The sequence below is a fragment of the Phocoena sinus genome, chromosome 12 (assembly GCF_008692025.1).
Source record: "Phocoena sinus isolate mPhoSin1 chromosome 12, mPhoSin1.pri, whole genome shotgun sequence".
Taxonomy (NCBI): Eukaryota; Metazoa; Chordata; class Mammalia; order Artiodactyla; family Phocoenidae; genus Phocoena; species Phocoena sinus.
Window position 1 is genome coordinate 36100424 of NC_045774.1, and position 26244 is coordinate 36126667.

The 26244-nt window shown below is 39.3% G+C and overlaps 1 protein-coding gene across 1 annotated transcript; it reads right to left on the reverse strand.

Annotated features, from left to right (window-relative positions):
* Window positions 1-6994: 6994 nt before the first annotated feature.
* On the reverse strand, window positions 6995-23229 carry HINT3 (histidine triad nucleotide binding protein 3). The gene is made up of 5 exons (XM_032651752.1): window positions 22722-23229; window positions 15437-15554; window positions 11963-12032; window positions 9933-10059; window positions 6995-7833 (listed from the first exon to the last, which is right to left on the reverse strand). The coding sequence occupies exons 1-5, from the start codon at window positions 22920-22922 to the stop codon at window positions 7801-7803; spliced, it is 549 nt and encodes a 182-aa protein (XP_032507643.1). The 5' UTR covers window positions 22923-23229; the 3' UTR covers window positions 6995-7800.
* Between the last annotated feature and the right edge of the window lie 3015 nt (window positions 23230-26244).

The following is a 26244-nucleotide window of genomic DNA, read 5'->3' on the forward strand; positions in this document are numbered from 1 at the left end:
GACAAACTGACTTTGGGGCAGAACCTAACGATAACAGCCCCCCATGCATTAGAAAGTGTAATTCGCCAGCCACCCGACAGATGGCTAACAAATGCCAGGATGACTCATTACCAAGCCCTGCTGTTAAACTCAGATCGTATTAAGTTTACCTCAGCCACAGGACTCAACCCGGCCACCTTGCTACCCGACCCTGACCTGGAAAGCACTACCGTCATCCATGATTGTCAGGAAGTACTGGCTGCAGCACACGGTAGCAGACCAGACTTGATGGATCAGCCCCTCCCCAACGCCGACGTTACCTGGTTTACTGACGGAAGCAGTTTCCTAGAGGAAGGTAAGCGTCGGGCGGGAGCTGCCGTGGTAGACGGGAAAGAGGTCATCTGGGCAGCCGCATTACCGCAAGGGACATCGGCCCAACGGGCTGAACTAATCGCCATGACTAGAGCATTGGAACTAGCAGAAAACAAAAAAGTAAACATCTATACGGACAGTAGGTACGCATTTGCTACCGCCCATGTCCCTGGGGCCATTTACCAACAAAGAGGGTTGCTCACCTCGGCGGGCAAAGAAATTAAAAACAAAGAAGAAATAGTGGCACTGCTAGCTGCCCTCATGCTCCCCACTAAAGTCAGCATCATTCATTGCCCCGGACACCAGAAGGACAATACCCCGGTGACAAGAGGCAACAAATTGGCAGATAGGGTGGCACGAGAAGTGGCTCTACAGGAAATCATACTAGAACTATCAGATGAGAGTCCTGGGAAACCAAATGATAGGGGAACAATTACCCCAGCCATAACTAAAGGAACATTATCTCCTCAACAAGCAAAATCCATGCTACAACAGATTCACAGATGGACACACTTGGGAACCAAAAAGATGGTGTCCCTACTACACAAGACAGGTTATGATACCCCTGGACTAACTAAATTAGCTGAGCAGATTGCACGAGAGTGCATTCCATGCCAACAGGTAAACTCCCATAAAGGAAAACTTGAGGTCGGAAAAAGGCTCAGAGGAGACCGCCCAGGAGCCTATTGGGAGGTCGACTTCACTGAAATACGCCCTGGAAGGTACGGTAACAGGTATCTTCTAGTTTTTATAGATACCTTCTCAGGATGGGTAGAAGCTTTCCCGACGAAGAAGGAGACAGCTACTGTGGTGGCCAAAAAGATCTTAGAAGAAATTTTCCCCCGGTTCGGGGCACCAAAGGTAATAGGATCAGATAATGGTCCCGCCTTCGTCGCCCAGGTAAGTCAGGGTGTGGCCAAATACCTGGGGACTGATTGGAAATTACATTGTGCCTATAGACCCCAGAGTTCAGGATAGGTAGAGAGAATGAATAGAACTCTAAAAGAGACCCTAACTAAATTGTCCATAGAGACTGGCGGTACAGATTGGACGGTGTTCCTTCCCTTAGCCCTGTTCCGGGCTAGAAATACCCCCTCCCGCTATTATCTTACTCCATTTGAAATACTATACGGGGCCCCACCTCCTCTTTTTACGCTAAGGGAGAAATTAAGTCCTGACTGCCAGAATAACACTGACTTATATGCTAGGCTGTTGGGACTCCAGTTGGTCCAAAAGGAGGTGTGGTCCCAGCTGGCAGAGGCTTACCGACCAGGAACACCAGCAGAGGCTCATCCCTTCCAAGTCGGAGATTCCGTGTACGTCCGTCGGCACCGAACCCAGACTCTAGAGCCTCGGTGGAAAGGACCATACATCGTCCTGCTCACCACCCCCACGGCTATAAAGGTAGACGGCATCGCTGCGTGGATCCACGCTTCACACGTGAAGGCCGCACCAGCATCTGCAACATCGGAATGGCGAGCCCAAAAGACCAGCAACCCGCTCAAGCTCAAGCTTCTGCGATCATCAGATTTATAACTTTAACTTTGTTACCCCTACTGACTGTGAGTAATTTTAGTCCTCACCTGCCCCAGCATTTAACCTGGCAGGTAATTTCCCAAACTGGAGATGTAATATGGTCTGTTAGCCATACTGCTGCTCCTTGGACCTGGTGGCCAGACCTTTTCCCCGATGTTTGTAAATTAGCCATAGGAGCTCCCAATTGGGACACAGCACACTCCCATGATCGTCAAAATGCCCCATCCATACCCGGTCGGGCCGGCCAATACGGCTGCCAAAACTCGGGTACGCGACAGAAACTTAGCAACCCTACCTTTTATGTATGCCCGGGATTTCATCGCCATAGGTCCCTAAATTATCAATGTGGGGGAAAGGAACATTTTTATTGTAAAAGCTGGGGGTGTGAAACCACAGGAGACACCTATTGGAAGCCCACCTCTGGCTGGGACTTTATTAAGGTGACAGCCAATTATACACACCCAACCAACCCCTTAACTTATAGGCCTGAATGTACTAAATGGTGCCATCCCCTTAAGATCTCTTTTAGTGAACCAGGAAAAAAGGATAAAAACTGGATAAATGGCCATTCATGGGGAATCAGGTTTTATAAAGAAGGATATAATGATGGATTACTAATGACCATCAAACTAAAAATTGAAACCCCTACTCCAGTTCCTATAAGCCCCAACCCTGAGATAGGGCACTCTTTGCTACCTTTGGCCCCTCCCACAGCGTTACCAGAGATAAGAAACCAAACTTTTGAGCCAAAAGGAATAACAATCAAGCCCAAGACCCCCCGGGACCGAATGCTCTCATTGGTCCAGGCGGCTTTTGAGGTTTTAAATGCCACAAACCCGGAGGCTACCAAATCATGTTGGCTTTGCTATGCTGCTCCTCCCCCTTATTATGATGCTATAGGATATAATTCTAATTATAATAATGTTAACACTCCAGATCAATGTCGATGGAAACAAGAAGAAAATAGTAAATTGACCCTGGCCTCAGTATTAGGAAACGGTACATGTGTAGGAACGCCCCCCTCGTCCCACCGACATCTTTGTGCCAATTTAAGCCTCCCACAGGGCTCAGGGTATCTCCTCCCTCCTCCGGATGGATGGTGGGCATGTAACACAGGATTGACCCCCTGCATTTCTTTAGAGGTCCTTAAAGCTTCAACCGATTTTTGTGTGTTAGTTCAGCTAGTCCCCAGACTCATTTATCATTCAGATTCATCCTTTCTAGATGAATATGAGGGCAGAAGAAGGTTTAAGAGGAAACCCATAACACTCACCCTGGCTGTACTCCTAGGACTAGGAATGGCAGCCGGGGTAAGAACAGGTGCAACAGCCCTCATTCAACAACCCCACTATTATGATGCCTTAAGACAAGCTGTAGATGTTGACCTCCGGGCGTTAGAAAGTTCCATAACTCAGTTAAAAGAATCCCTCACCTCGCTTTCAGAGGTGGTAATGCAAAACAGGAGGGGATTAGATCTGCTGTTCCTTAAGGAGGGCGAACTATGTGCTGCACTAAAAGAAGAATGCTGTTTTTATATTGATCATTCTGGGGCTATTACCAAAACTATGGACAAACTTAGGGAGCGCCTGGACAAAAGACAACAGGAAAGGAAAAATCAAAAAGGATGGTTTCAATCGTGGTTTGATAAATCTCCCTGGCTTACTACTTTAGTTTCCACCTTGTTAGGGCCCCTCATTATTTTATTGTTGCTCTTAACTTTTGGACCATGCATTCTGAATCGCCTGATAGCCTTTATTAGAGAACGCATTAGTACGGTACAAGTTTTAATGCTAAGGCAACAATACCAAAACTCGCAAAAAGAAACTGAAATTCCATGATTGAAATTAGTTACAAAAAAAAAAAAGGGGGGGAATGTGGGGCCTTTAGGGACTTTCCACCCCCTCACTTGTTCCCGTAAACCAATTCTTCTCCCTATCATGCGCCACTCCTTCTCCCTATCGAAACCAAGTCTTCTCCCTATCGTGCGCCACTCCTTCTCCCTATCGAAACCAATTCTTGGAGTTTTTCAGTTGACGGGGACTTGCCAGACAGCGGGTAATTTTCCAGTTGCCCGTAACAGGTATACGCCCTAACCGCCACAATGAACAGACAACTATAACGGCCAGAAGGTGGGACAAAAGTTCCTAAGCCAATGAATTCAAAAGTCACCACATTTACCCAATCATTGTGAGAATATACCCGCCCTATGAGTAAATAAACCTATAAAAAGTATGTGATTCCGCTTTTAGGGGTTCCCCATCGGCCTCCTGCGTGAGGTTCAGGGAACCCCGGTGCATCGGCTCCTAATAAACCTCTTGCGTGTTGCAGCGGCTCTCGACTCTTGGCGGTTCTTGGGCGAGTTGGAATCCCTCGTAGACCGTTTGGGTCTAACAACAGGATATTGAATATAGTTCCCTGTGCTATGAAGTAGGACCTTGCTGTTTATCCATTCTATATATACTAGTTTGCATCTACAGCTTTTTCAAAAAATTGTACTGGAAGGGGCAGAGAGGTTCAAAGTCTGCCTTCTAGACAGATGCAAAGCTCTGTCTGCTCACCAAGGCAGATCTCGTAGAGACCTGGCCCCTCTTGTGAGATTACTATTGTGTAAGCATTGGAGCCTCTGGTATAGGCTGCTGCTTATTAAAAGACCAGAGGTGTTCCTGGGAAGGACCAGGAATTGGAAAGGAGAATTTTGAGTTCTGGTTAGAACAGGTCACTACAATGTTGAGACTAGTAGGACACAGTCAGTGAAGAAAAGAAATTAGCGAGTTAACAGGTCCCAGTGGCAGAAGTCACGTGTAATGTCAAAGTTGCCCATACATCTGACTAAACATCTATCATTTGACAAGGGTTTAGGTGTCCCTATGGTTTAGAACCATAGGGATGTGTGAACCAATGAGAGGGAGAAAAGCTCTCTTCATACATAGGAAGACTAGATTTTTGCAATGAGTAAAAAACAAGGGGTTTTTGAACAGTTTGGAGAGTAAAGTTTTATTGTAACAAGTCATATAAGAACTATGGAAACTTCACTATTGTGAAGCATTCCTGAGGGAGTTCTATTTCACAAGATTCCAGAAGGGTCAGCATCTTCAGTCTTCAGGAAGAAGAGAAGAGAGGAAAAAACACTGGCTGCTGTCAGGAAACAAAACTGAACAAGGTGGGACTCTGAGACACCTGTTCAGACATAAGCAACTGCAGTGGATTTAAATATGATTCAGCTCCTCAGTCCGGAACCTGTGCTCCACAACGGGAGAGGCCACAACAGTGAGAGGCCCGCGTACCGCAAAAAAAAAAAAAAAAAAAAAGTATCACAACATTCATAAATAATGCTTTTGATACTATTTTAAACATGGTTCCCGACGCGCAGGCCCAGCGGCCATGGCCCACGGGCCCAACCGCTCCGCGGCATGTGAGATCTTCCCGATCCGGGGCTTGAACCCGAATCCCCTGCATCGGCAGGCTGACTCCAAACCACTAGCGCCACCAGGGAAGCCCTATTTTAAATATTTTTAAGACAGGTTATGAATTAGCTTTGTACTGAGCTAATGTTATAGATGACTAGAGAGTTACCAAATAATTGAACTACTGAAAAGGCTGAGTGAATTTTAATTGTCATAATTTGATTATTGATCTTTACAAGAGAAGAGCCACTGAAAATGTAAGGTTCCAAGGGTTTTCCAACAAAGGAGAAAAACTTACTATGAGAGGGTATAATCTCATATAAATTAAATCAAATGGCTAATCACATTTTTAAAGAGGTCCATAAGGCATTTGAGAATTCCTTAAATACCTTACATATTGTTATCATAATACTGTCAATTATATCACTAAGTTCACTAGTACAACATGTTGCACATGTTGAAAATTCCTTTTCTGAAGCTGATCACAGTTGAACTGATTTATAGAAACATGTAACTGCTAATCTGTGTGGATGCTCAGCCAGCTACTTAGCAAAGCAGTGCTGAAAAACTTGTAAATCTAATTTTGAGAGCCCGTAACCCCTACTTCCAAATTCCTCTCTCCACCGTCAGTGAACAAAATGGAATTTGGATGTTCAGTTGTTAAGTAAATAATAATGGAAGCAGAACCCAAGGAAAGTACATGTTGGTCTCTCAGCCTAAACTTCCACTATCTACCTGCCTAACATTGAGTGTCAAATACTCAGTTCTACTGCCACCTGCTCTCAAAATTGTTTCCCTCTCCACAGCCTCTTCTATGGACATTTTTGTACTTAACATACCAAATTGTACTCACTGGTTTTGTCTGATCTTCGTATTAGCAATTAAAGGCAGACTGTCCTTTCTCACTTCTATATTTCCTGATCCTGGCAATGTCTGGTACATGTTAAATGCTCACCGAATTTATTTTTTTTATTTTTGGCTGCATTGGGTCTCCGTTGTTGCGTGCAGGCTTTCTCTAGTTGCAGAGAGCGGGGGTTACTCTTCGTTGTGGTTTGCGGGCTTCTCATTGCGGTGGCTTCTCTTATTGCGTAGCACAGACTCTAGGCGCAGGGGCTTCAGTAGTTGTGGCACGCGGGTTCAGTATATGACTCCTGGGCTCTAGAACTCAGGCTCAGTAGTTGTGGCGCACGGGCTTAGTTACTCCACGGCATGTGGGATCTTCCTGGACCAGGGCTCGAACCTGTGTCCCCTGCATTGGCAGGTGGATTCTTAACCACTGTGCCACCAGGGAAGCCCACTAAATGTATTTTGAATGAATTAATGAACAAATGAACTAAACAATATTGATTCCAGAGGCTGTAACTAAGTATTTCATTACTTAAAACTATGTTTAATATCATCCCCCAAAAAAGAAGGTTAAAAAAAAAAACACTACTCTTCTCAGCCTGTTCCTAAGATCAATACTTTAATCCTTATGTTCATTTATATTCATGTATATGGTACCGTTATACACTGGCACAATGTAAGATTAGCTTTCAGTACTTATTTTTCATTCACATTCACTATTGTTAGTGTAGATTAGCACCAAAAGACAATTCCTAAAGAAATATGTCTCATGAAATGATTTATCAATATATTAATGTTGCTATTAAAATTAATTTTCTCATCCAATCTATCTCTACTTTCAAATCAGGACTTCATGGTAAAAGACAGGTCTAACCACTTTTTAATTCTGATTTTCCTTTGGTATAATAAATAAGCCATAGAGCAACAGTTTCTGCCAGTTTTAACAGATTAATGTAACCACTTATGTTTCTTCCCAATTTACGTTCTTACAGGTAAAATTCCATTACAATGAATTCTCTTGGATAGCCAAATTGATTGTTATAGCAAACCCACTGTTACAGTGAAATTATTTTATATATATTACATAGCTCCAGGATCAATTTATTACAAAGATGCTAGGATTCAAGAAGTGAAAGCCAGCATCTGAAACCTGAGTAAAAAGTGACACATATACAGTTCTTTCCATCAATAAGATCAGAGATCACTGTGTAGTACAGTACTGTTTATTTTGAAATTTTGTGTGTATAATTATAGAACAATCAAGAAATAATTTCTCTTTCTCCTTCATATAATAAAGGCTCCAACAAAGTACTTTTTATACCAGTTTATTCTTCATAAATAAATCACTATTATAATTGACTATTCAGAAATTAAAATGTTTGAACTTTAAAAAAATACAGAGCCCTTCTTGATTAACAGAATTTGTTTTAATGGGATTTTATCTATAGTATCTTATACCTTAGACAAGGAACCACTAAAACAAAGTCAATGACAAAATATTCATATAACTATATCACAGATTTCAGGAAACAAACATAAGAAACAATTTAAAACTACCCAGTAATAGCTTCACATAAAACCCAATTGTAATTAGACTTCAAAGAGACCAGAATATTAGTTTATGTTGAGCTAAAATTAGGAAAATCTTCCACTGTTGACATTTTCATGTTCTTAGTTTGTCAATCAAATAATCAGCCTGTAATGGAAAAATAACATATTTTTTTATTCTAGTTATCATAGCCTACATGAAATAATTCTACTGGCGCCCCTATTATAATAAGCCACAGCAGAAGAACTGGATACTATATATTCTGTTCCTAAAAATATCTTACAAAAAACTCTCAACATAGCAGTTTTCAAACTACAGTAAAGGTGTTTATTCTATACTATATATAAATAGGCAGATTTTTATCCACATTGCCTTTTTGTTAGATAGTTTCAATAAGGAAAATAAATATAATACTAAAGACATGGAAGAACCTGAAATGCATTTAACTAAGTGAAAGAAGCCAATCTGAAAAGGCTACATACAATATGATTCTAACTACATGATATTCTGGAAAAGGCAAAACTGGAGACATTAAAAAGATCAGTGGTTACCAGGGATTAAGGGGGAGGGAGAAATGAATAGTCAGAGCACAGAGGATTTTCAGGGCAGTTAAACTATTCTGCATGATTCTACAATTGTGGATATATGTCATTATACATTCATCCAAACCCACAGAATGTACAACACCAAGAATGAACCCTAATGTAAACTATGGACTTTGAGTGATAATAACATGTCAATGTAGTTTCATGGATTATAACGAATGTATCACTGTGGTGTAGGATGTTGACAGTGGGGAAGACTGCGAGTTATGTGGGGACAGAGGGTATACGGGAACTCTGTGTACTTTCCATTCAATTTTGCTGTGAACCTAAAACTGCTCTAAAAAAATAAGGAAAACAAAAAGAATAAAAAGTAAACTAAAGCCTTCTAGTTACATCATTTCAGATACTTTTCTCAATCATCATATATCTGAAAAATTATGTAAGATTTCAGAATAAACGTTAATATCTTTATCTTGACTTTTTCAGTCTCATAATATATACTTAAATACCTAGATTTAAGAAGAGTTCAGATTCCCAGGACGAACAATTAATAGATCTCATAACTTTGTTCATTCATTTTTTTCCCAACTAAAAAATCATGTAAGGAAATACAGTTTAAAAAGTATAAAAATGTATTTCTAATTATTTTTTACTATAAAAGCATAGATAGTGTAGAAACTTAGAAATACAAATAAGAAAAAAATATCTGTTTTTTATCATACTGATTTTTTTAAGAGACCACACCAGCTTCCTACAAAATGTCCCACTTTTCAATTTCAAATATATACACCACATACCTTAAATATATGGACAACAAGTTGAGGAGAGAGATAATAAGTTTGAAATATGAAGTTTCTAGAAATCAACTGCTTTTTCATTTCTTTTGTACTATGACTATAATAATAATCTGCATCAACTAATGGTAATTACTTAATTTGCAATTTGATGGTTTTTCAGATATAGCAACTATAGGTCACCTTATCATCATGGACACATAAAATAAGAAACATAAATTACTAGTCAAGTGGCCCTGGAAGGACAAAGTCATTTAATAACTAAAGCTTGACTGTCAGGTTACAAGCCAATAATCAGTTGAATTCTATTCTACGTTTGCCCTAGTAAAGCAAAATTCTGCAATCTTTTTAGGCTCAAAGCTTCAACTTCAGATCTAGTAGCTGATGCTACTACTTGCATCAATTTCTGCAATGAGGTTGATGATGACAGAGGCAGCAGATAACATTTACTGAGCCCTCACTATCTGTAATGTACAGTTTTAAGTGCTTTACATGTTAATTATTTCATCAATCCTCTTATCAACCCTAGATGTAGGCACTATTACCTATACGTCAGTAGTAGATAAAAAAACTTGGGCCTTAAAAAGTTTAAGTAACTTGCACATGGTCACTCAAGTAACTAATAGAGCCACAATTCAGAATTCTGAACTATTAATGCCATGAACTTCTATATCATATCCTCTGCTTACAATTGAGAGACTTTGCCATAGTATCTCTTCCTACAGATTTGATGACCTGGAAAAGTACCCCAAATTAAAAATATTATTTTAGATATGTGCAAATAGAATGTTAAAACAGATGATCAAGTCTATAAGTGCCCACTGTTGCCAAGAAAAGAAAAACTACAACAAAAAGGACAAATATTTTAAATATTTTTGTATGCTGCTAGCATAACAATAACACTTACTGTGATAAACCAATAGGAATTCACTCTATAAACCAATTTTGATAAGAAGCTAAGCTGATCGGCTGGTGCCAGAATATGAAGGTGCAAATGGGAAATGGAACAGAATGGTGGCACATGGAAACCCATTCTGAAACAGCAAGGTAAGAGATAATTGACATATTAGTTCTACAACAGTTTACAACTATATTTTCAGGTTAAAACACATAAATATTAAATATATCCAAAACAGGTTACCTAAGGTAGACAGATTACCACTCAAACATCTCTTTCACTGTTTTTCTTTATGAACTTGAGAGTATTCACACAGTTCATCTTCATGTTGAAGTTCACAATAAGATAAACTCTTCATTGAGAAAGGCTTTCACAGAATATTATGCCTCTGTATAACCCTTATGAATTCTGAGCTGGCATTATGTCTCATTACTTCAGTTCTTATCATATTAAGCTTTAATTCTCCTAAAAGATGTCTCTGCAGTGAATCTTAAAATTACTGAGCGCTGAAGTAGAAGTAGGATTCCTTTTTCCAAGACATAGCCAGTAGATGGCGCACTTTCTCCTTTAATAAAGTGGTCATTTCCTTACCCTCACTAAAAAAACTTTATCATCACTTAAGTTTCTTGAATACTAAAAATAAGTTAGATGATAACTATTCATAACTATTTGCTTTATAAAATATTTACAAGAGAATTCCTTTGGTAAAAAAAATTTTTAATATGATTTAACCTCTTAAAAATCCATTTACACACAGTTTTGGAAGTCTACTTTGTAAGTGGAGCAAGGCACACCCGTAACAATAATTCAAGCCTAGAAATATTTGCCTGTTCAAACTAGAAGTAAGTGTCAATTTTTAAAAAAGACTAAAAATGACTGGGAACGTGGGAAGAAGGCAAGGAGAGGTGCTATAATGCAGCAGTACAGGACAGACTGTGGAATCAGATCCGTAACATATTGAAAAGCCTCTACCACCACCCAGAAAAGGAGACTAGGTTTTCCCTCTATGAAACAGGAGTCATATAATGGAATCAAGTAATCTAAAAGCTAGAAGTAACTCAAGGGTTCACTCAACCTTTTCATTTTAAAGATTTTAAAGATGGGGAAACCAAGATCTAGAAAGTTGAAGAGACTTCTCAAGGTCACAAAGTTAGGCAGTGGTAGAGCTAGAATTGAAACTCAGGGCTCTTGACAACCAGTCCAGTGTTCATTCTTCTAATGAGCACTTCTATGACTGGGAAGGGAACGTGTTGATTTTGACCAAAGGGTCTCAAATACCATCTGTTCCTTGTCATTATCACCCTTGGATATACTTCATAATAGTTTTCACAGGATTTTCACATGTTCAATCTCATTTTAGCCTACAAGTAGGCACTGCAGGTATTATCTTGGAGAGTTTAAATGACTTGTCTAAAGTAACACAGCCAGTACAACTACAGTAGAAGCAAGTAACACTGATAGCATTAGAATTCAGGCCTCTGAATTCCAGTTCAGAGGTGTCAAAGTAATCACTATACCTGCCTTGGTACTACTTTGATCATACAAGGCAAAATCGAAATCTTTTAAGAAGAAAAAATAAATAGATTAATTAAAACAGTTACCAAATTGAATATTGTATGCTTTTACTCAAACTTTGGTGAATGTCAGAGTGCAGTTCAACAAATTCAAGTTACTTTCATGCTAGAAGGGTAATAATGTATTTTTAAATCATATAAAATAAATTTTTTCTAAGGAAATTCAATTTACTCACAATTTTATAGGAATGCACATATTGAACAAAGAGGACTAAGCAACTAATTTTACCTACCCACTGCTTCAATATACTTGTCTGTCCAAAACTAAATGTGGTGATTATTAGACGATGTTGAGATGTGAAAAAAAGTTTTGTTTATTAAATTTACCAATGAACAATATGTTCACGTTCAGGAAAACTGCATTTAAACCATGAATTCTGCCATCTCTACTTTCGTTTTCCTGAGGAAATAACATTTCAGAAAAACCAACTGCATATATTGGTTTCTATCTGGAAGTATACATACCTCGTATTTTTGAAGTCAGTGAAATTATTCCTTTCAAGAATGGTTTTTCCAACAGTTACCATGTTCTCAACTACAAAACAGTAAAGAAACTACATTACACTATAGGAGACATTAAGTTCACTACCTAGTTATTAACCTGAACTTTTAGGGTCCTAGTAAAAAGTCGTATCAAATGGATACACATTTAAAGACTCATCCAGTAGCTCTAAGTTACGAAGAAATTTGCTTATCAACAACTGAAATGAAGGTTCAACCCATCACAAACTGTCACACATAAGCTGACTTTGAACAGCTGTTGAGGGATATTATCAAGTGACTGTTTAGGACATCTGATCCTACTGAGGTCTAATTCTAATCATAAAGAAACCAAGTAATTAAACAAAAACTGTTTGAGTTAAGAGGACAAGAAAACTTTGAATTTGTCTTTGAACTCAAATTAGGAATATGATATCCCTTTATGTTGGCCCAGCCATGACTAGCTAAATGTTTGTTTTGGCTTCCAAACTCTTATTTGCCTTAGCATCTTTATTGTCTCAATGTTTCATGGCCTTCAGGTGGGAATACACTTCCCCATTAAAAAAATTTTGGTAACCCAGGATCTTCAAAGCACAATGCCAAACTTTAGATCTCTTTTGTTTCTGAATGGTGTAATCAAGCATTTGAAAAGAGAAGTGAGAGAATCTGCAGAGGGCAGTTGTTATAATGAGGCTTATAAAATCATTGCTAACAGTTTACCTCTCTAAGTCAGGCTTGGGTGGGAAGGCTTCCATGACAAGGCCAGTACCACAAGGTCAAAAAAAAAGCTCATGTTACTTGGAGCCAGACTGTATCTTGTTTTCTTTTAAAAATACTCCCAAGGGCTTCCCTGGTGGTGCAGTGGTTGAGAGTCCGCCTGCCGATGCAGGGGACACGGGTTCGTGCCCTGGTCTGGGAAGATCCCACATGCCGCGGAGCGGCTGGGCCCGTGAGCCATGGCCACTGAGCCTGCGCGTCCGGAGCCTGTGCTCCGCAATGGGAGAGGCCACAACAGTTAGAAGCCCGCATACCGCAAAAAAAAAAAAAGACAGCAGAAGTATTTCCAGACATAAAAAGGAACATTTTACAATGATAAAAATGGATCATTGAGAAGACATGACAATCATAATTACATATTCACTTAAAATCAGATCCAAAATACATGAAGCAAAACGTATTATCTCTTTCCTATTTCATTGATACCTACTCTACTATTTCCTTCTTTATACTTTATTTTGATCTGATTTGCTTGCCTCTTTCTAGCATCCTAAACTGGAAACTTAGGTCATTGGTTTTGTACCTCCTTTTCTAATATAAGCACTTAAAGCTATAAATTTCCCTCTAGGCACTTCTTCAGCTACATTCTACAAATTTTGTTATGCTGTATTTTTATTACCAATCAGTTCAAAATATTGTCTTTTTTACCTATTTATTTAGAAGTTACTTAAAAGTGTTTTAACTTAAAAATATTTAGTGCTATTCTAGATTTTATTATTTATTTTAATTCCATTGTCATCAGACAATGTATTTTATAAGATTTTGATCATCTGAAATGTATTGAGACTTATTTTATTGTCCAGAATATGGACTATCTTGGTGAACATGTGCTCATAACAAAATGTATATTCTATAGTTAGGTGAAGTTCTATTAATGTCAATTATAGTCACAGTGCTTGATAGTATTATTAAGCTCTTCCATATGCTTATTATTTTTCCAACTTTATAGATTGTATAAAAATATTAATTTCAAGGACTTTTAAAGTTTTATTATGGAAATATTCAAATATACACAAAATCAGTAAAAACAGTACATATAATGAAATCCCAAACACCCACCATGCTGCTTCAAAATTAGTAACATTTGATTTGCAACTGTTATAAAAACTTTTAACAAGAAAAGAAATACTAGAAAAAGAAAAGCAAGCATAAACACATTTCTCCCTCCTTAAGAAAAACAGTATAAAAGGAAATACTTAAGGCTGGTGGCTGTTGCCTAGTACTAAATACTGCACGTATATTGGCCTCTGTCTGTTGGAAGGAGCATGAAACATACTGATAGAACTGAAGATGACTAAGGAATTTCACAATATCTCGAAAAAACAGTTTAAAAACTGGTAATTCAGTAGTCTAAACACTAATAAACCATATATCGAGGTTTTCATCAAAGAGATTTCTTAGTCACCTTCAAAAATCTGGCCCAACTTATCTATCTTGCCAGCTACCTTAAAGTATTGACCAAACATCCCAGACCCTGATGACAATGACTATTGAAGCAGGTTTGAAGTAAACTTAGCAATGTCTTAGTAAACCGTAGCTGACAAGTCACAGAAATCATGTATAGGAAAATACAGGATAATCCTGTAAGAGACAAGAATTCAGAATCTCTTTTTCAGAGGCTAAAAGTTCATCACTAAAATCTCATAATTAAACTTTGGTCCTACTTCATCTATACAGGAAATTACAAGGCAGGAAACTACAAGGCAGGTACTAATATGGTCTCACTCTCAGGTAATATGTACTCATATGCCATACTATAACTTATTTGTTTATAACTTTTTTAAAATTAATTTTTATCGGAGTATAGTTGCTTTACAATGTTATGTTAGTTTCTGCTGTACAGCAAAGTGAATCAGCTATATGTATACATATATTCCCTCTTTTTTGGACTTCCTTCCCATTTAGGTTACCACAGAGCACTGAGTAGAGTTCCCTGTGATATACAGTAGGTTCTCATTAGTTATCAATTTTATACATAGTAGTATATATATGTCAATCCTAATCTCCCAACTCATTCCACCTCCCCATTGCCCCTTTGGTATCCATACGTTTGTTCTCTATGTGTGCATCTCTATTTTTGTTTTGCAAATAAGTTCATCTGTATCATTTTTCTAGATTCCACATATAAGTGATATTATATGCTATTTGTTTTTCTCTTTCTGACTTACTTCACTCTGTATGACAGTCTCTAGGTCCATCCACGTCTCTGCAAATGGCACAATTCTGTTCCTTTTTATGGCTGAGTAATAGTCCATTGTATATACGTACCACATCTTCTTTATCCATTCTATTTGTTTATAAGTTTTCATATTATCTTTCACTTTCAGAATCAAGAAAGCCATCATTTAAAAAGCATAAAGAGGCATTATCTTTTAGAGATTTAAAAAATTAAATAACATGGCGTCTGAGATTTGCTTAAAATCCACTGTGGGAGAAGGTTAATATATGTAAAGAAATTGGCCATGAGTTAATAAATGTTGAAGTTGGGTGATAAATACATGGAGATTATACTATTTTCTTTATTTTTGTACATATTTGAAATTTTTCATAATGCAAGTTTCAAAAAGCCATAATGCTCCTTTATCACAATACCTGGCTAAACTGTTTCTTTTCAATTGTCACTGCCGTCACTGATGCCAGTTCACGATGATATAACCATGAAGAATACTGCCATCAACTTACCCAGTTCTATCTGATCTTTCTTTAGATATCTGCAGTTTCCAATATGCATCTTTGGCACCACAAGATAATGATGAGGTGCTGCTGGCTTGATATCTTTGAAGCAAACTAGGTCTTCATTCTAAAGGAAAATATCATTTGTTAGTGAATTTTTAAAAAGAATTTCCTAATGCTATTCTGGCATGTCTTAAACATCATACATAAATCTCAGTCTGATAGGGAAACGGTGCTTATGTTACAACTAATCTCCATTGGGCAGTTTTGTGATTATGCATTATGTCCATAAAGACAAGCTTTAGCTTCCTTCATGAGATGCTCATTTATTCCAGAGAAGAAAAAGACTTATATAAAATCAATTTCCGGAAAACAATTATGAATGAAGTTCATTAAAACTTCATTACCATAATCCCAGAGTTTTTTTTTAATTTCATTATATATTTCTCCATCTCTACCCTAAGGTTTTTCTACTCCTAATATGTACTTGTAAAGGTTCTACCACAGAATCATAGCAAGATTGATAAATTCTTTTTTACATTTACTTTTTTTCCAAAGTGCCATTTTCTTCATTTATAACATCATCTAGCATGTATATATCCAGGGGTTACATTTTTAAACATTTTTACAATAATTATAAATACTTTTTCTTTATGTTTACTTGCCACTTTACAGCATTAAAAAGACTCTGAAATGCTGAAACAAACTCTAGTACACTGTACTAAGTTATGGGTCCAGTCCATTACATGTATGGTATCAGTTTTCTGGTTTCTATACTCCACACATTAATGTAAGGAAAAAAGAAAAGGAAACAAAAAAGGGAGTCTTTCAACCTATTAACATTTGAGTTTCAACATTTTTTCAAAAGAAAAATCTATATTCCCTAAATAACATTATTCAATATCTTATATTAAAAAATTAGTCAAAATTAAATAAAATCAGTATCAATAAGCATAGTTTCCCAGAATGCACTGTTGCTCATTAGTTCTCCATTCCAAGAACTAAAATTCAGTTGGAACAAGGGCCTCATATCCATGCCAATAATCTTGGTTTTAGTGAGAATAATGATGAAAGGCAATTGTACATACTGTAACACGAACTTCCTTATCAGTATCCATACTGCTCATCTAAGCTTCAGGTGACTGACAAATTGGCCTGCAGTGAGACCACAATTCAGTGAATGGGACTTTTTGTCTACTTTAGCCCCCAGCAGAGTCATGACTGAAATGGAGGGCAGCAAAAATACAGTATTATGTGTCCCTCTCCTATCTCAAGGCTTCTATAAAATGTCCACAATATCACTCTATTAAAATATTGCTTAAATATTGATTTTGTTGCTGTCCTCATTTACATACTTTCAACCAAGAGCTGCCAAAATGTGGAGGCACAGCCACACAAAAATCTCGATTATTTTTCCAGATATTGAGTGTAATCTGCCTATAAGATGAGACTAGAGAGGGGGAGAAATTGTAACTTTTAAGACCTTGAAGTAAACAATGATCAACTGAATGTAGCATGAGCTATGAGGAAAGTACACAAACAAGAAATGAATTGAGGTGCCTGCCTACAGAAACGGATTTATGCTGTGTTTAAAGAATATGAGAATCCTATTGCCCCCAAACTTTGAGGAAAAATCTATAGCAGCTGTTGCTTTGCGTTAATGTATCAGGAAAATGAAAGGAAAAGACTCTGTTACTCTCTTCGGCTGATGCAAGACAAAGGTTTGAGGATAAGATAGAAAATTTAGTAGAAACAGAAAATCATGAGAGGTGACTAGGGATAATGTATGCAGCATACTCCCCCCAGCGCCAAGAGGAAATCTTCTGATATACTGGGGAAAATGATGGGTTTCCTGCAATTCAGGGACAGAGACTCAGACCAGGTGGTGTGTGTGTGTGTGTGTGTGTGTGTGTGTGTGTGTGTGTGTAAATTTATGTAAATATGTATACATGTGTACATATATGTATATGTGTGTTATATATACACACACACACGTGTGTGTATAGTCCCAGAAGGTTGGTTGACTTGGGGAACCCCAAGAGCTAACCCTAACCCTAAAATAACAAGCATGACAATTATTTCCATTTTTATTATGGTTTTCCCGTCTAGTAGTAACTTTAAATATACATATCCATGGAATGTTTTAGAAAGGGATAAGATCAAAAGGGATAAGACAGCAATGTTTTTGAATGTTTAAAGTTTTCCATTATTTACTTAATGCTTCCAGCTGAGAAACAACTAGTATCGGGGGTCAAATCTAGTACAACAAAATTGTACTTCCCAGACTGATTCATAACACAACAATTTTATATGTCTTTATTTCCCCCTCAATTATGGCATTAACTTTTAAAAATCCAGAGGTAATTCTTTCTGGTACAGAATACATCCCGATTGGAATTATTTTGAGATAATATAGCTGAATTCTACCTCAAAGCAGGAGTAACACTTCTTTAGATTCATGGAACTACGAAATGCTAGTCTAAAGGATAACAGGAGAAAAACATTAAAGAAGCTCTTAAAAATCTGCTGTCATACATGACTCAGCCATAAGAATGAACCAAATGCCCAGTTCTGTCTTCATCTCCCAAAACCCTATTTTGAAAGGTTCTGTTTACTAAATGTCATGTGTGAATATTTTATTTTCCCAATTCTCGTTAATTAAAGAAACCTACCAATTGACATAACTGTCATCATCACCAGCAGATAAAATTCCTGTCAAAAGCAAAGCGATGACGTTTTATTTAGCCTATGCAATCAATGATTGAATTAGATTTCCATTAAGCTTTCTAAAATACTGAAACTGGCTCTCTGGTGTCTCTCATTGCTACTACTGATCTAGCCAGTATTTAGACTCTTCATTTAAAAGAAAGACTGGGGTTTTCCTGGTGGCACAGTGGTTGAGAATCTGCCTGCTAATGCAGGGGACACGGGTTCGAGCCCTGGTCTGGGAAGATCCCACATGCCGCGGAGCAACTGGGCCTCTGAGCCACAACTACTGAGCCTGCGCGTCTGGGGCCTGTGCTCCGCAACAAGAGAGGCTGCGACAGTGAGAGGCCCACGCACCGCGATGAAGAGTGGCCCCCGCTTGCCACAACTAGAGAAACCCCTCGCACAGCAACGAAGACCCAACAGAGCAAAAATTAATTAATTAATTAATAAACTCCTACCCCCAACATCTTCTTAAAAAAAAAAAAAAGCCACTACAAACCTGTACAGGAAAGCTATCCAAAGATCACTCATTTAAAAAAAATAAATAAAAGAAAGACTGTCCTCCCATTCCACAGATAAAGAGGCAAAAAATATGAAATAATATTTGTACAAGGCTATTCTTTGCAGCATGATTTATGATAGCAAAAGACTGAAAATAACCCAACTGTCCATAAAATTCAACTAAGACTGGCTGAATAAATTACAGCAAATCCATACAGTGGAGTATTGTGTAGTTATAAAAAGGAATGAAGAAGATCTTTATACACTTATGAAATCATTTCTGGAATAAATTCCTAAGGTAAAAAAGAAAAAGCATGGAACAAGGTTAAGCTATCTTTTGTGTAAGAAGGCAGAGTATAAATATAAACACACGCATACATATCTACTCACAAAGGAAAGATAAACCAAAAATATTTTTTAAAGGTTTGTTACGGGGAAAGAGGAACAGGGTAGAGATAACAAGAGAATGGATACTAGACTTCAAATGTACTTTGCTTTACAATTTTGATTTTAAAAGCATGTGAATATTTACCATACGTTTTTGGACTCAAAAAAAAAAAAGTAGTCCTTAACAATGGAAAACAAACAGAAATGAGTGAACCTAACTATTTGTCATGTTGGTAGCATAATTACACAAAGAAAAGATAATTTCAAGTGACTTTAAAATACAGAATTTTGACTACCTATACCTAGTGATACCCACTAAAAGAGAATTTTTCATGTCAATTCAGATCATAGGCAAGCTTCTCAAGTGTAGGACATGCCATGTTCATCTTTGACCTCCAAGTGAGTAACACATATCAATAGTAAGCCTGCAAAATCTGTTCAGTAAATGACAGTTGCTTAAACAGAAAGATAAAACTACCGATACTCCCTTATCTACCCCTTAAAAAAATGGTGTGTCATTAGGGTTTTCATATACTTTTCCTCAGAAATGGATGACCTTCAGGCTTCCCTGGTGGCGCAGTGGTTAAGAATCCGCCTGCCAATGCAGGGGACACAGGTTCGAGCCCTGGCCCGGGAAGATCCCACATGCTGTGGAACAACTAAGCCCGTGTGCCCCAACTACTGAGCCTGCACTCTAGAGCCCGCGAGCCACAACTACTGAAGCCTGTGCACCTAGCGCCCGTGCTCCACAACAAGAGAAGCCACGGCAATGAGAAGCCCGCGCACCACAACGAAGAATAGCCCCTGCTCGCCGCAACTACAGAAAAGCCCAAGCGCAGCAACAAAGACCCAACTCAGCCAAAAATAAATAAATAAATTTATTTAAAAAAAAGAAATGGATGACCTTCTTAAAGTTGGAATTATGGCCATTGTTTGATTATAACAGCGTTTCTTAAACTTTTCTCATTATCACCCTCCTAAGGAACATTTTTAGACTTTTTCCTAATTGCCCTCCCATGATATGTTAATATCACAAATATATTGTGTATCTCTCATGTCCTATATGGCATAGCTGTACTTTATATATAAAGAATAAACCATATACTTTCCTCCTTCACCTCCTTCAGGGCTTCATTCAAATGCCACCTTCTTAGTGCAGCTTCTCCTGACTAAAAATTTAAAATTTGCATCCCTTTTCTCTTTTTTCATTCCCATCTAATGAACTATGTATCAATATTTTGAACTATGTAACAATATCCATTCTCTATATAATATTTTACTTATTATGTTGCTTATTATTTCCTGTGAGTAAGCTCCATGAGGACAGGGATTGTTGCACATTTTATTTACTGCTATATCCTAATGCCTCCAACAGTGCCTGACACACAGAAGGCACTCATTCAAATACTGAGTAATGGATGAGTGACTGAGTTTCCTCTTTCTCAACGACAAAGCTCTACCACCGTAGGCCATTTTAAACCTCTCTCCATTGGCACCTTCCCATCAGGATTTAAACGCACCAAAGTCTTCACTGTTTTAAAAAGCTTTCTCTTAACTCCATCTCCTCCTGTAGTTACCTTACCTTTTCCCTTCTCCCCAAGACTGCCAAATTTCCTTCAAAAGTCGTCTGTATTTGCTGTCTTCAATTTTTTATCCTTCAGGTTCTTACCAACTACAATCTGCCTTCTGCTTCACACTGCACTGCAGTTGCTCTCCTCAAGGTCAATGACCATCACTCTGGTGACAAAACCAGTTCTGATCTAAGTTGCCCTCTCTGCAGGCATATTGGAGAGTCACCTAACCCAGATTCGAGGATTAGGGAAGGCTGATGTTGCTGCCAATTCCTATCTTCCTAACATACTCCCTTCTCTTAGCTTTCCTAGTTTTCCCTGTTTCTCTCTCCTCTTTTCAGGTCCTCTTCCTCTGCCTCTCTCTTGTAGGGGCCCCTTCACTTCTTACTCTACATATACTTCCTAGGTGATCTCATTAATTTCCCTCTTTTCAATCTCCATCTGTAAGCTGACAGTTTCTATAATCTGAGCTAGAGATGCACATCTCTGCAGTGTCAGACTCCTAAATATCCTTAAATTGATTGGCTTTTCTTCACTCCCACTACTACATCTTATTTCAGGCCATCATCAGGCTGGATTACTTCAACAGCCTCATAACTGATCTCCATGCCTCCAGGCTGGTCCTCTCTAAATCATTCTCCACAATGGTGTCAGATAATCTTTCAAAGATCAAACCCTTTCATGTAACTCTCAACCCCTTTCTTCCAACCCAGCATGAACAGTAGCATTAAACACTGTAGAGCTTCCCTTCACTCTTCAAATAAAGCCAAAACTCCTTAACATGAATTACAGTAGCCTTAATAACTTGGCCCCTTGTCTACCTCTCCAGCTTCATCTTTCACTACTCATCCCCTCAAACTCCATGCTCCAGTTAGACTGAATTTCTGTTCTCCTGTGGCAGAAACCAGACCTCTGAAGGTGCTCTTTACCAGGGGCATCTTCTCTCCTCCTCACCTGACCAATGCCTACTTACTTTTCCGTGTCTCACTTCCTCTGGAAAGCCTTCCCTATCCCTTCAAATCTGGGCCAGGTGCTCCTCCCACAAGCCCTGCAAAATACTGCAGGAGGTAAAACCATCTCATCATACAACAGGGCACTGTTATCAGCTGCCTCTTCTGTCCCTTTAGATTATAAAATCCAGACAGGGACTATCCTTTACCTTGCTCACCAGTGAATCTCCAACAGTGCTTAGAAGGAAGTCAATTTACTTTTAACAAATGAATGAATGATTACTACAAAAACAACAAAAAACCACAAAGAAGCCCAGAATCTTTGGAGCTGATTCTTTCAAAAGATGTTTCTTGGGCTTCCCTGGTGGCGCAGTGGTTGGGGGTCTGCCTGCCGATGTAGGGGACACGGGCTCGTGCCCTGGTCCGGGAGGATCCCGCGTGCCGCGGAGCGGCTGGGCCCGTAGGCCATGGCCGCTGGGCCTGCGCGTCCGGAGCCTGTGCTCCGAAACGGAAGAGGCCACAACAGTGAGAGGCCCGCGTACAGCAAAAAAAAAAAAAAAAAAAAAAAAGTATGTTTCTTTAAAGGCAAGTCGAGCTGGTGGAAGAAAGTGCCTACCAGATCATCTGTTTTAAAATATCTGGACAAAGTCTTAATGCTCTGAAAATGTCCACATATCCTAACTGATAACACTTTTAAGGAACTGGACCCTTCAGTGGAAATCAGAATCTATTAAGTAATAGTTTGACCTCGGACCCACTCCTGCCAGCCTATTTTCAGTCACTCTAACAAACAGGTTTCCACAATTACCATTATCTATTTTCTACTGGTTTCTCTTCAGTACCAGTATTAAGAGTGCGGAATGTAAAAGCAGTGTCTAGAAAGGCGGGGGGAGGGGGGTCCCTTTAATAAAATCAGAGGCCATACATGCTATTGTCCACAAAGTACCTCGGCAGCTGCAGAGAGACTTTACCACTACATTTTCTCCCCTTAGAATAGCAAAGAGGTGGCTGGTGACACTCCCTGCGCCTAGAGAAGTAAGTCTGTTATTAACACTAGGACACCCAGCTTCCCCTAGCCCCATTTATCAGGACCCTCCCCACCCGATCCACATCGGCGAGGTCCCCTCGCGGAGCCCCCAGGAGCGATCGGGTCCCCGGTCGCGCGTCACCGCCAACCTCACAGTACAGGAGTTCAGTGCTGGGATCCTGCTGCGCCGCGATCCGGCAGAACACGCACTTGCTACTGTAGTTCTCGAGCTCCGGCGACTCTGCGGCGACGGCGGCGGTCTCCGAAGGGGATCCCAGAGGTTCTGCAGCCGCCGCTGCCTCAGAGTCGGCACATGACTTCTTGAAATCACATTCCTGCTCCTCCGCCATCGCCTCCGCTCCCGCGCAGCCGAGAGCCTCAGGATTCTCAACAGGGCCTACGCAGAGTTAGCCTCCCGTACCTCCTAGATTTTACCTCGAGGCGTCGCCCTTCGCCTGGCGCTGGGGCGGACAGGGAGTTGGGCACGCTCGCTGATCCCGGGCCACGCCAGACCCAAGGCGACTGACTAGCTGCGGAGCCTCAAAGCCAGAGGCTCGCTTGCACGCCGGCTGCCACTAGGGGACGTGCGAGGACGCTACACGGAAGAGCGGTCGGCCGCAGCAGTTGCCCCTCCCTCTGCGTCTCGTTGGTAACTACGCAGGACTTCCGCCAAAACGCAGGCTCGCGCCCCACGTCTCGGTGACGTCACGGGAGCGCCGTGTCCTCGGGGCGGAATGGAACCTGTTGACTGTACTGAATGTCGTTTCCCTGAATCCTGTAATGTAAGGTGCCCCAAGAGTGTATAACGATGTCTTAAAAAAAAGTTTTTAAAGTTTAATATTTTAAGCTTACGAATTCGTAGGTTTTAAGAGAATGAACAAAATTTCTAGAACTTTGTTTTCAACAAGATCATAGTTGATCCTTTGTGTACGCATTTTCAGCCGTGATAATTTTAGGTGCTAAGCTCAAAATGTGAAACTGAATTTCCCATCTGTCTTTAATTGTTGTTGTTGTTAACAGCACCAGCTAGATCAAAACAGCGCGCTTTATCTCATTCTTCATACACAGGTAATGCGGAATCCTGTAGTTCATAGTCTGAAATATTCCGGAACTTTACTGCCAGTGGCTCATTATGCCTCACCTGGATCACTGCGATATCCTCCTAACTAGTTTTCCTCCTTGAGTTTTCTGCCACTCAGGTAAAAACCGTGTGTTACCAACTCAGGTGCTTGGACTCTTAGGAGTCTCAGACTAAACTTTTAAAAGGCCTCTCAGGGCCAAGAAAGCCATGCCAAGGGATTATCACAGATTTTGCCTAACAGATTTGGATGAATTCCTCCCTTTTTGAGGTTCCCCCCAAAATACCTTGAAACTCTTGCATTTGTTTGGAGGTGGCCTTCCTTATTTATTGGATAAAGTTTCTGGGAACCTCTGAGTTTCCAATTACTGGAGGGTTCAGGTAGAAAATATAAATGTTTAAATTCTACTTAGGGGTGTAATTTACCAAACTGCTATAAATCATAATTAGCTTGAGGGGAAGGGTTTCCTTGTATCTGGAGAACACAGAATAAATGCCAGTAATATCTCAGGTGAGACCGAAAAATTATAACCATATCCATCAGTTTACTCAATCTCATGTAATTAATAGTTTTATAGAGCCATCTGGTTTACCCAGTTCAGCAGTATGATTTGAAAGTTATCAGAAACTTGTACTTGTCAAAAAGCCCTTTCTATGAATCTTCCTGAAATGAAGCATTTTTGTTTTTTTAAACTTATTTTATTGAAGTAGAGTTGATTTACAATGTTGTGTTAATTTCTGCTGCACAGCCCAGTGATGCAGTTATGCACGTATGTACATTCTTTTTCATATTCTTTTCCATTATAGTTTGTCACAGGAAATTGAATATAGTTTCCTGTGCTATACAGTAGGACCTTGTTTATCCATTCTCTTTATAATAGTTTGCATCTGCTAATCCAGAACTCCCAATCCACCCCTCCCCCACTTGGCAACCGCAAGTCTGTTCTCTATGTCTGTAAGTCTGTTCCTGTTTTGTAGATAAGTTCTTTGTGTCAGATTTTAGATTCCACATATAACTGATATCATATAGTATTTGTCTTTCTCTTTCTGAATTACTTAGTATGATCATCTCTAGTTGCATCCATGTTGCTGCAAATGTCATTATTTCATTCTTTTTTATGGCTGAGTAGTATTCTATTGTATATATGTACCGTATCTTCTTTATTCATTCATCTGTCAATGAACATTTAGGTTGTTTCCGTGTCTTGGCTGTTGTGAATAGTGCTGCTATGGACATAGGGGGAGGCGCACCTGTCCTGACGATGTCCCTGGTGATACCTGCGATTGCTTCGCTCACTTACCTGTTACTTTCAAAAACTTGCTTCCCATTCCCAAACCTTGGACTTGATATAGTTCCCTACCATGGAAGTGCGAGGAGCAAAACAAATTATTTAAAATTGTCTGGAGTATATGTCCTGGTGTGGGAACAGGCAAAAATATAGGCACTGTGTGTGCACAGACAGAGCTGCTACCAGGTGGGGTTCTGGATAGCTCCCCTGAGGAATAGCAATTTGCGTTGTGTGACAATAAACTAATTTAAAATTTTATTTGTGAAATGGAGTGCTCTTTTCTAATTTCAAAAGGGCACCATATGGGCCAGTAGCAACCCTGCTTCAGAGCAGGCTCTGGAGTTAGACAGCTGTACAACTTACCATCTGTGAAGACATGGGCTGAGTTTTTTATCTTTCCCTGAGATAGATAGATATAGATATATATCTATATCTGAAACACTCTGCTGCACACTTGAAACCAACACCTTGTAAATTAACTACACTTCAATAAAAATAACCCATATTGAAAATAATATACAATATGAATGTAAGTCACATTACTGTTATCAGTAGCAAACATTTATTAAGAGCCAACTCTGAACATCATACCATACTAAAACAAGCCTTTATTTGTCTGTGCTTTCCGCATCACTTACTGATCCATTTCTCTGCTCTCCTTTGCAACCAAACTCCCCCCCAAAAGTTGACTATACTCTTCCGAATCCCTCTCCCCCTCTCCTCTCACACTGTCTCCCATCAAGCTTTCACTGCCATCATCCCGTCCAAACTCTGCTGTCAAGTTGACCGATGACCCCCATGTCACCAAATCTAATTGTCTCTTCTCAGTGCTCATCTTTTCAGCAAAAGTTGATTATCATCTTCCTCTTGATAAAACATTTTTTTCCTCTTGTTTTCCAGCACACCACACTTTCAGATTTCCTCCTATTGATTGGTTGTTCCTTTTCCAGTCTCCTTGGCTGCTTCCACTTCTTCCAAACCTCTCTCATCATTAATGGGCTTTGGTCCTAGGTTTTTCTGTCCCTCCTCCTCTCTCTCCCTCCCACTCACACATAAAAAGCTGTACATATTTAACATATACAATTTGATACTACTCTTCTCTTTAGCTATACTCACTCCTTTGGTGATCTCATGCAGCCCAATATCATCCCATTAGTCAGTGACAGAGCAGAGACCCCAACCCAAGCAGTCTAATGGGAACCTGTGCTCTTAAATCATGGTACTTTGACGTGTACATGTGTTCAGATACGTCTAGTATGAGTCATGTTTATTAAATATACATATGTGAAAAAAAGAAAAATATAT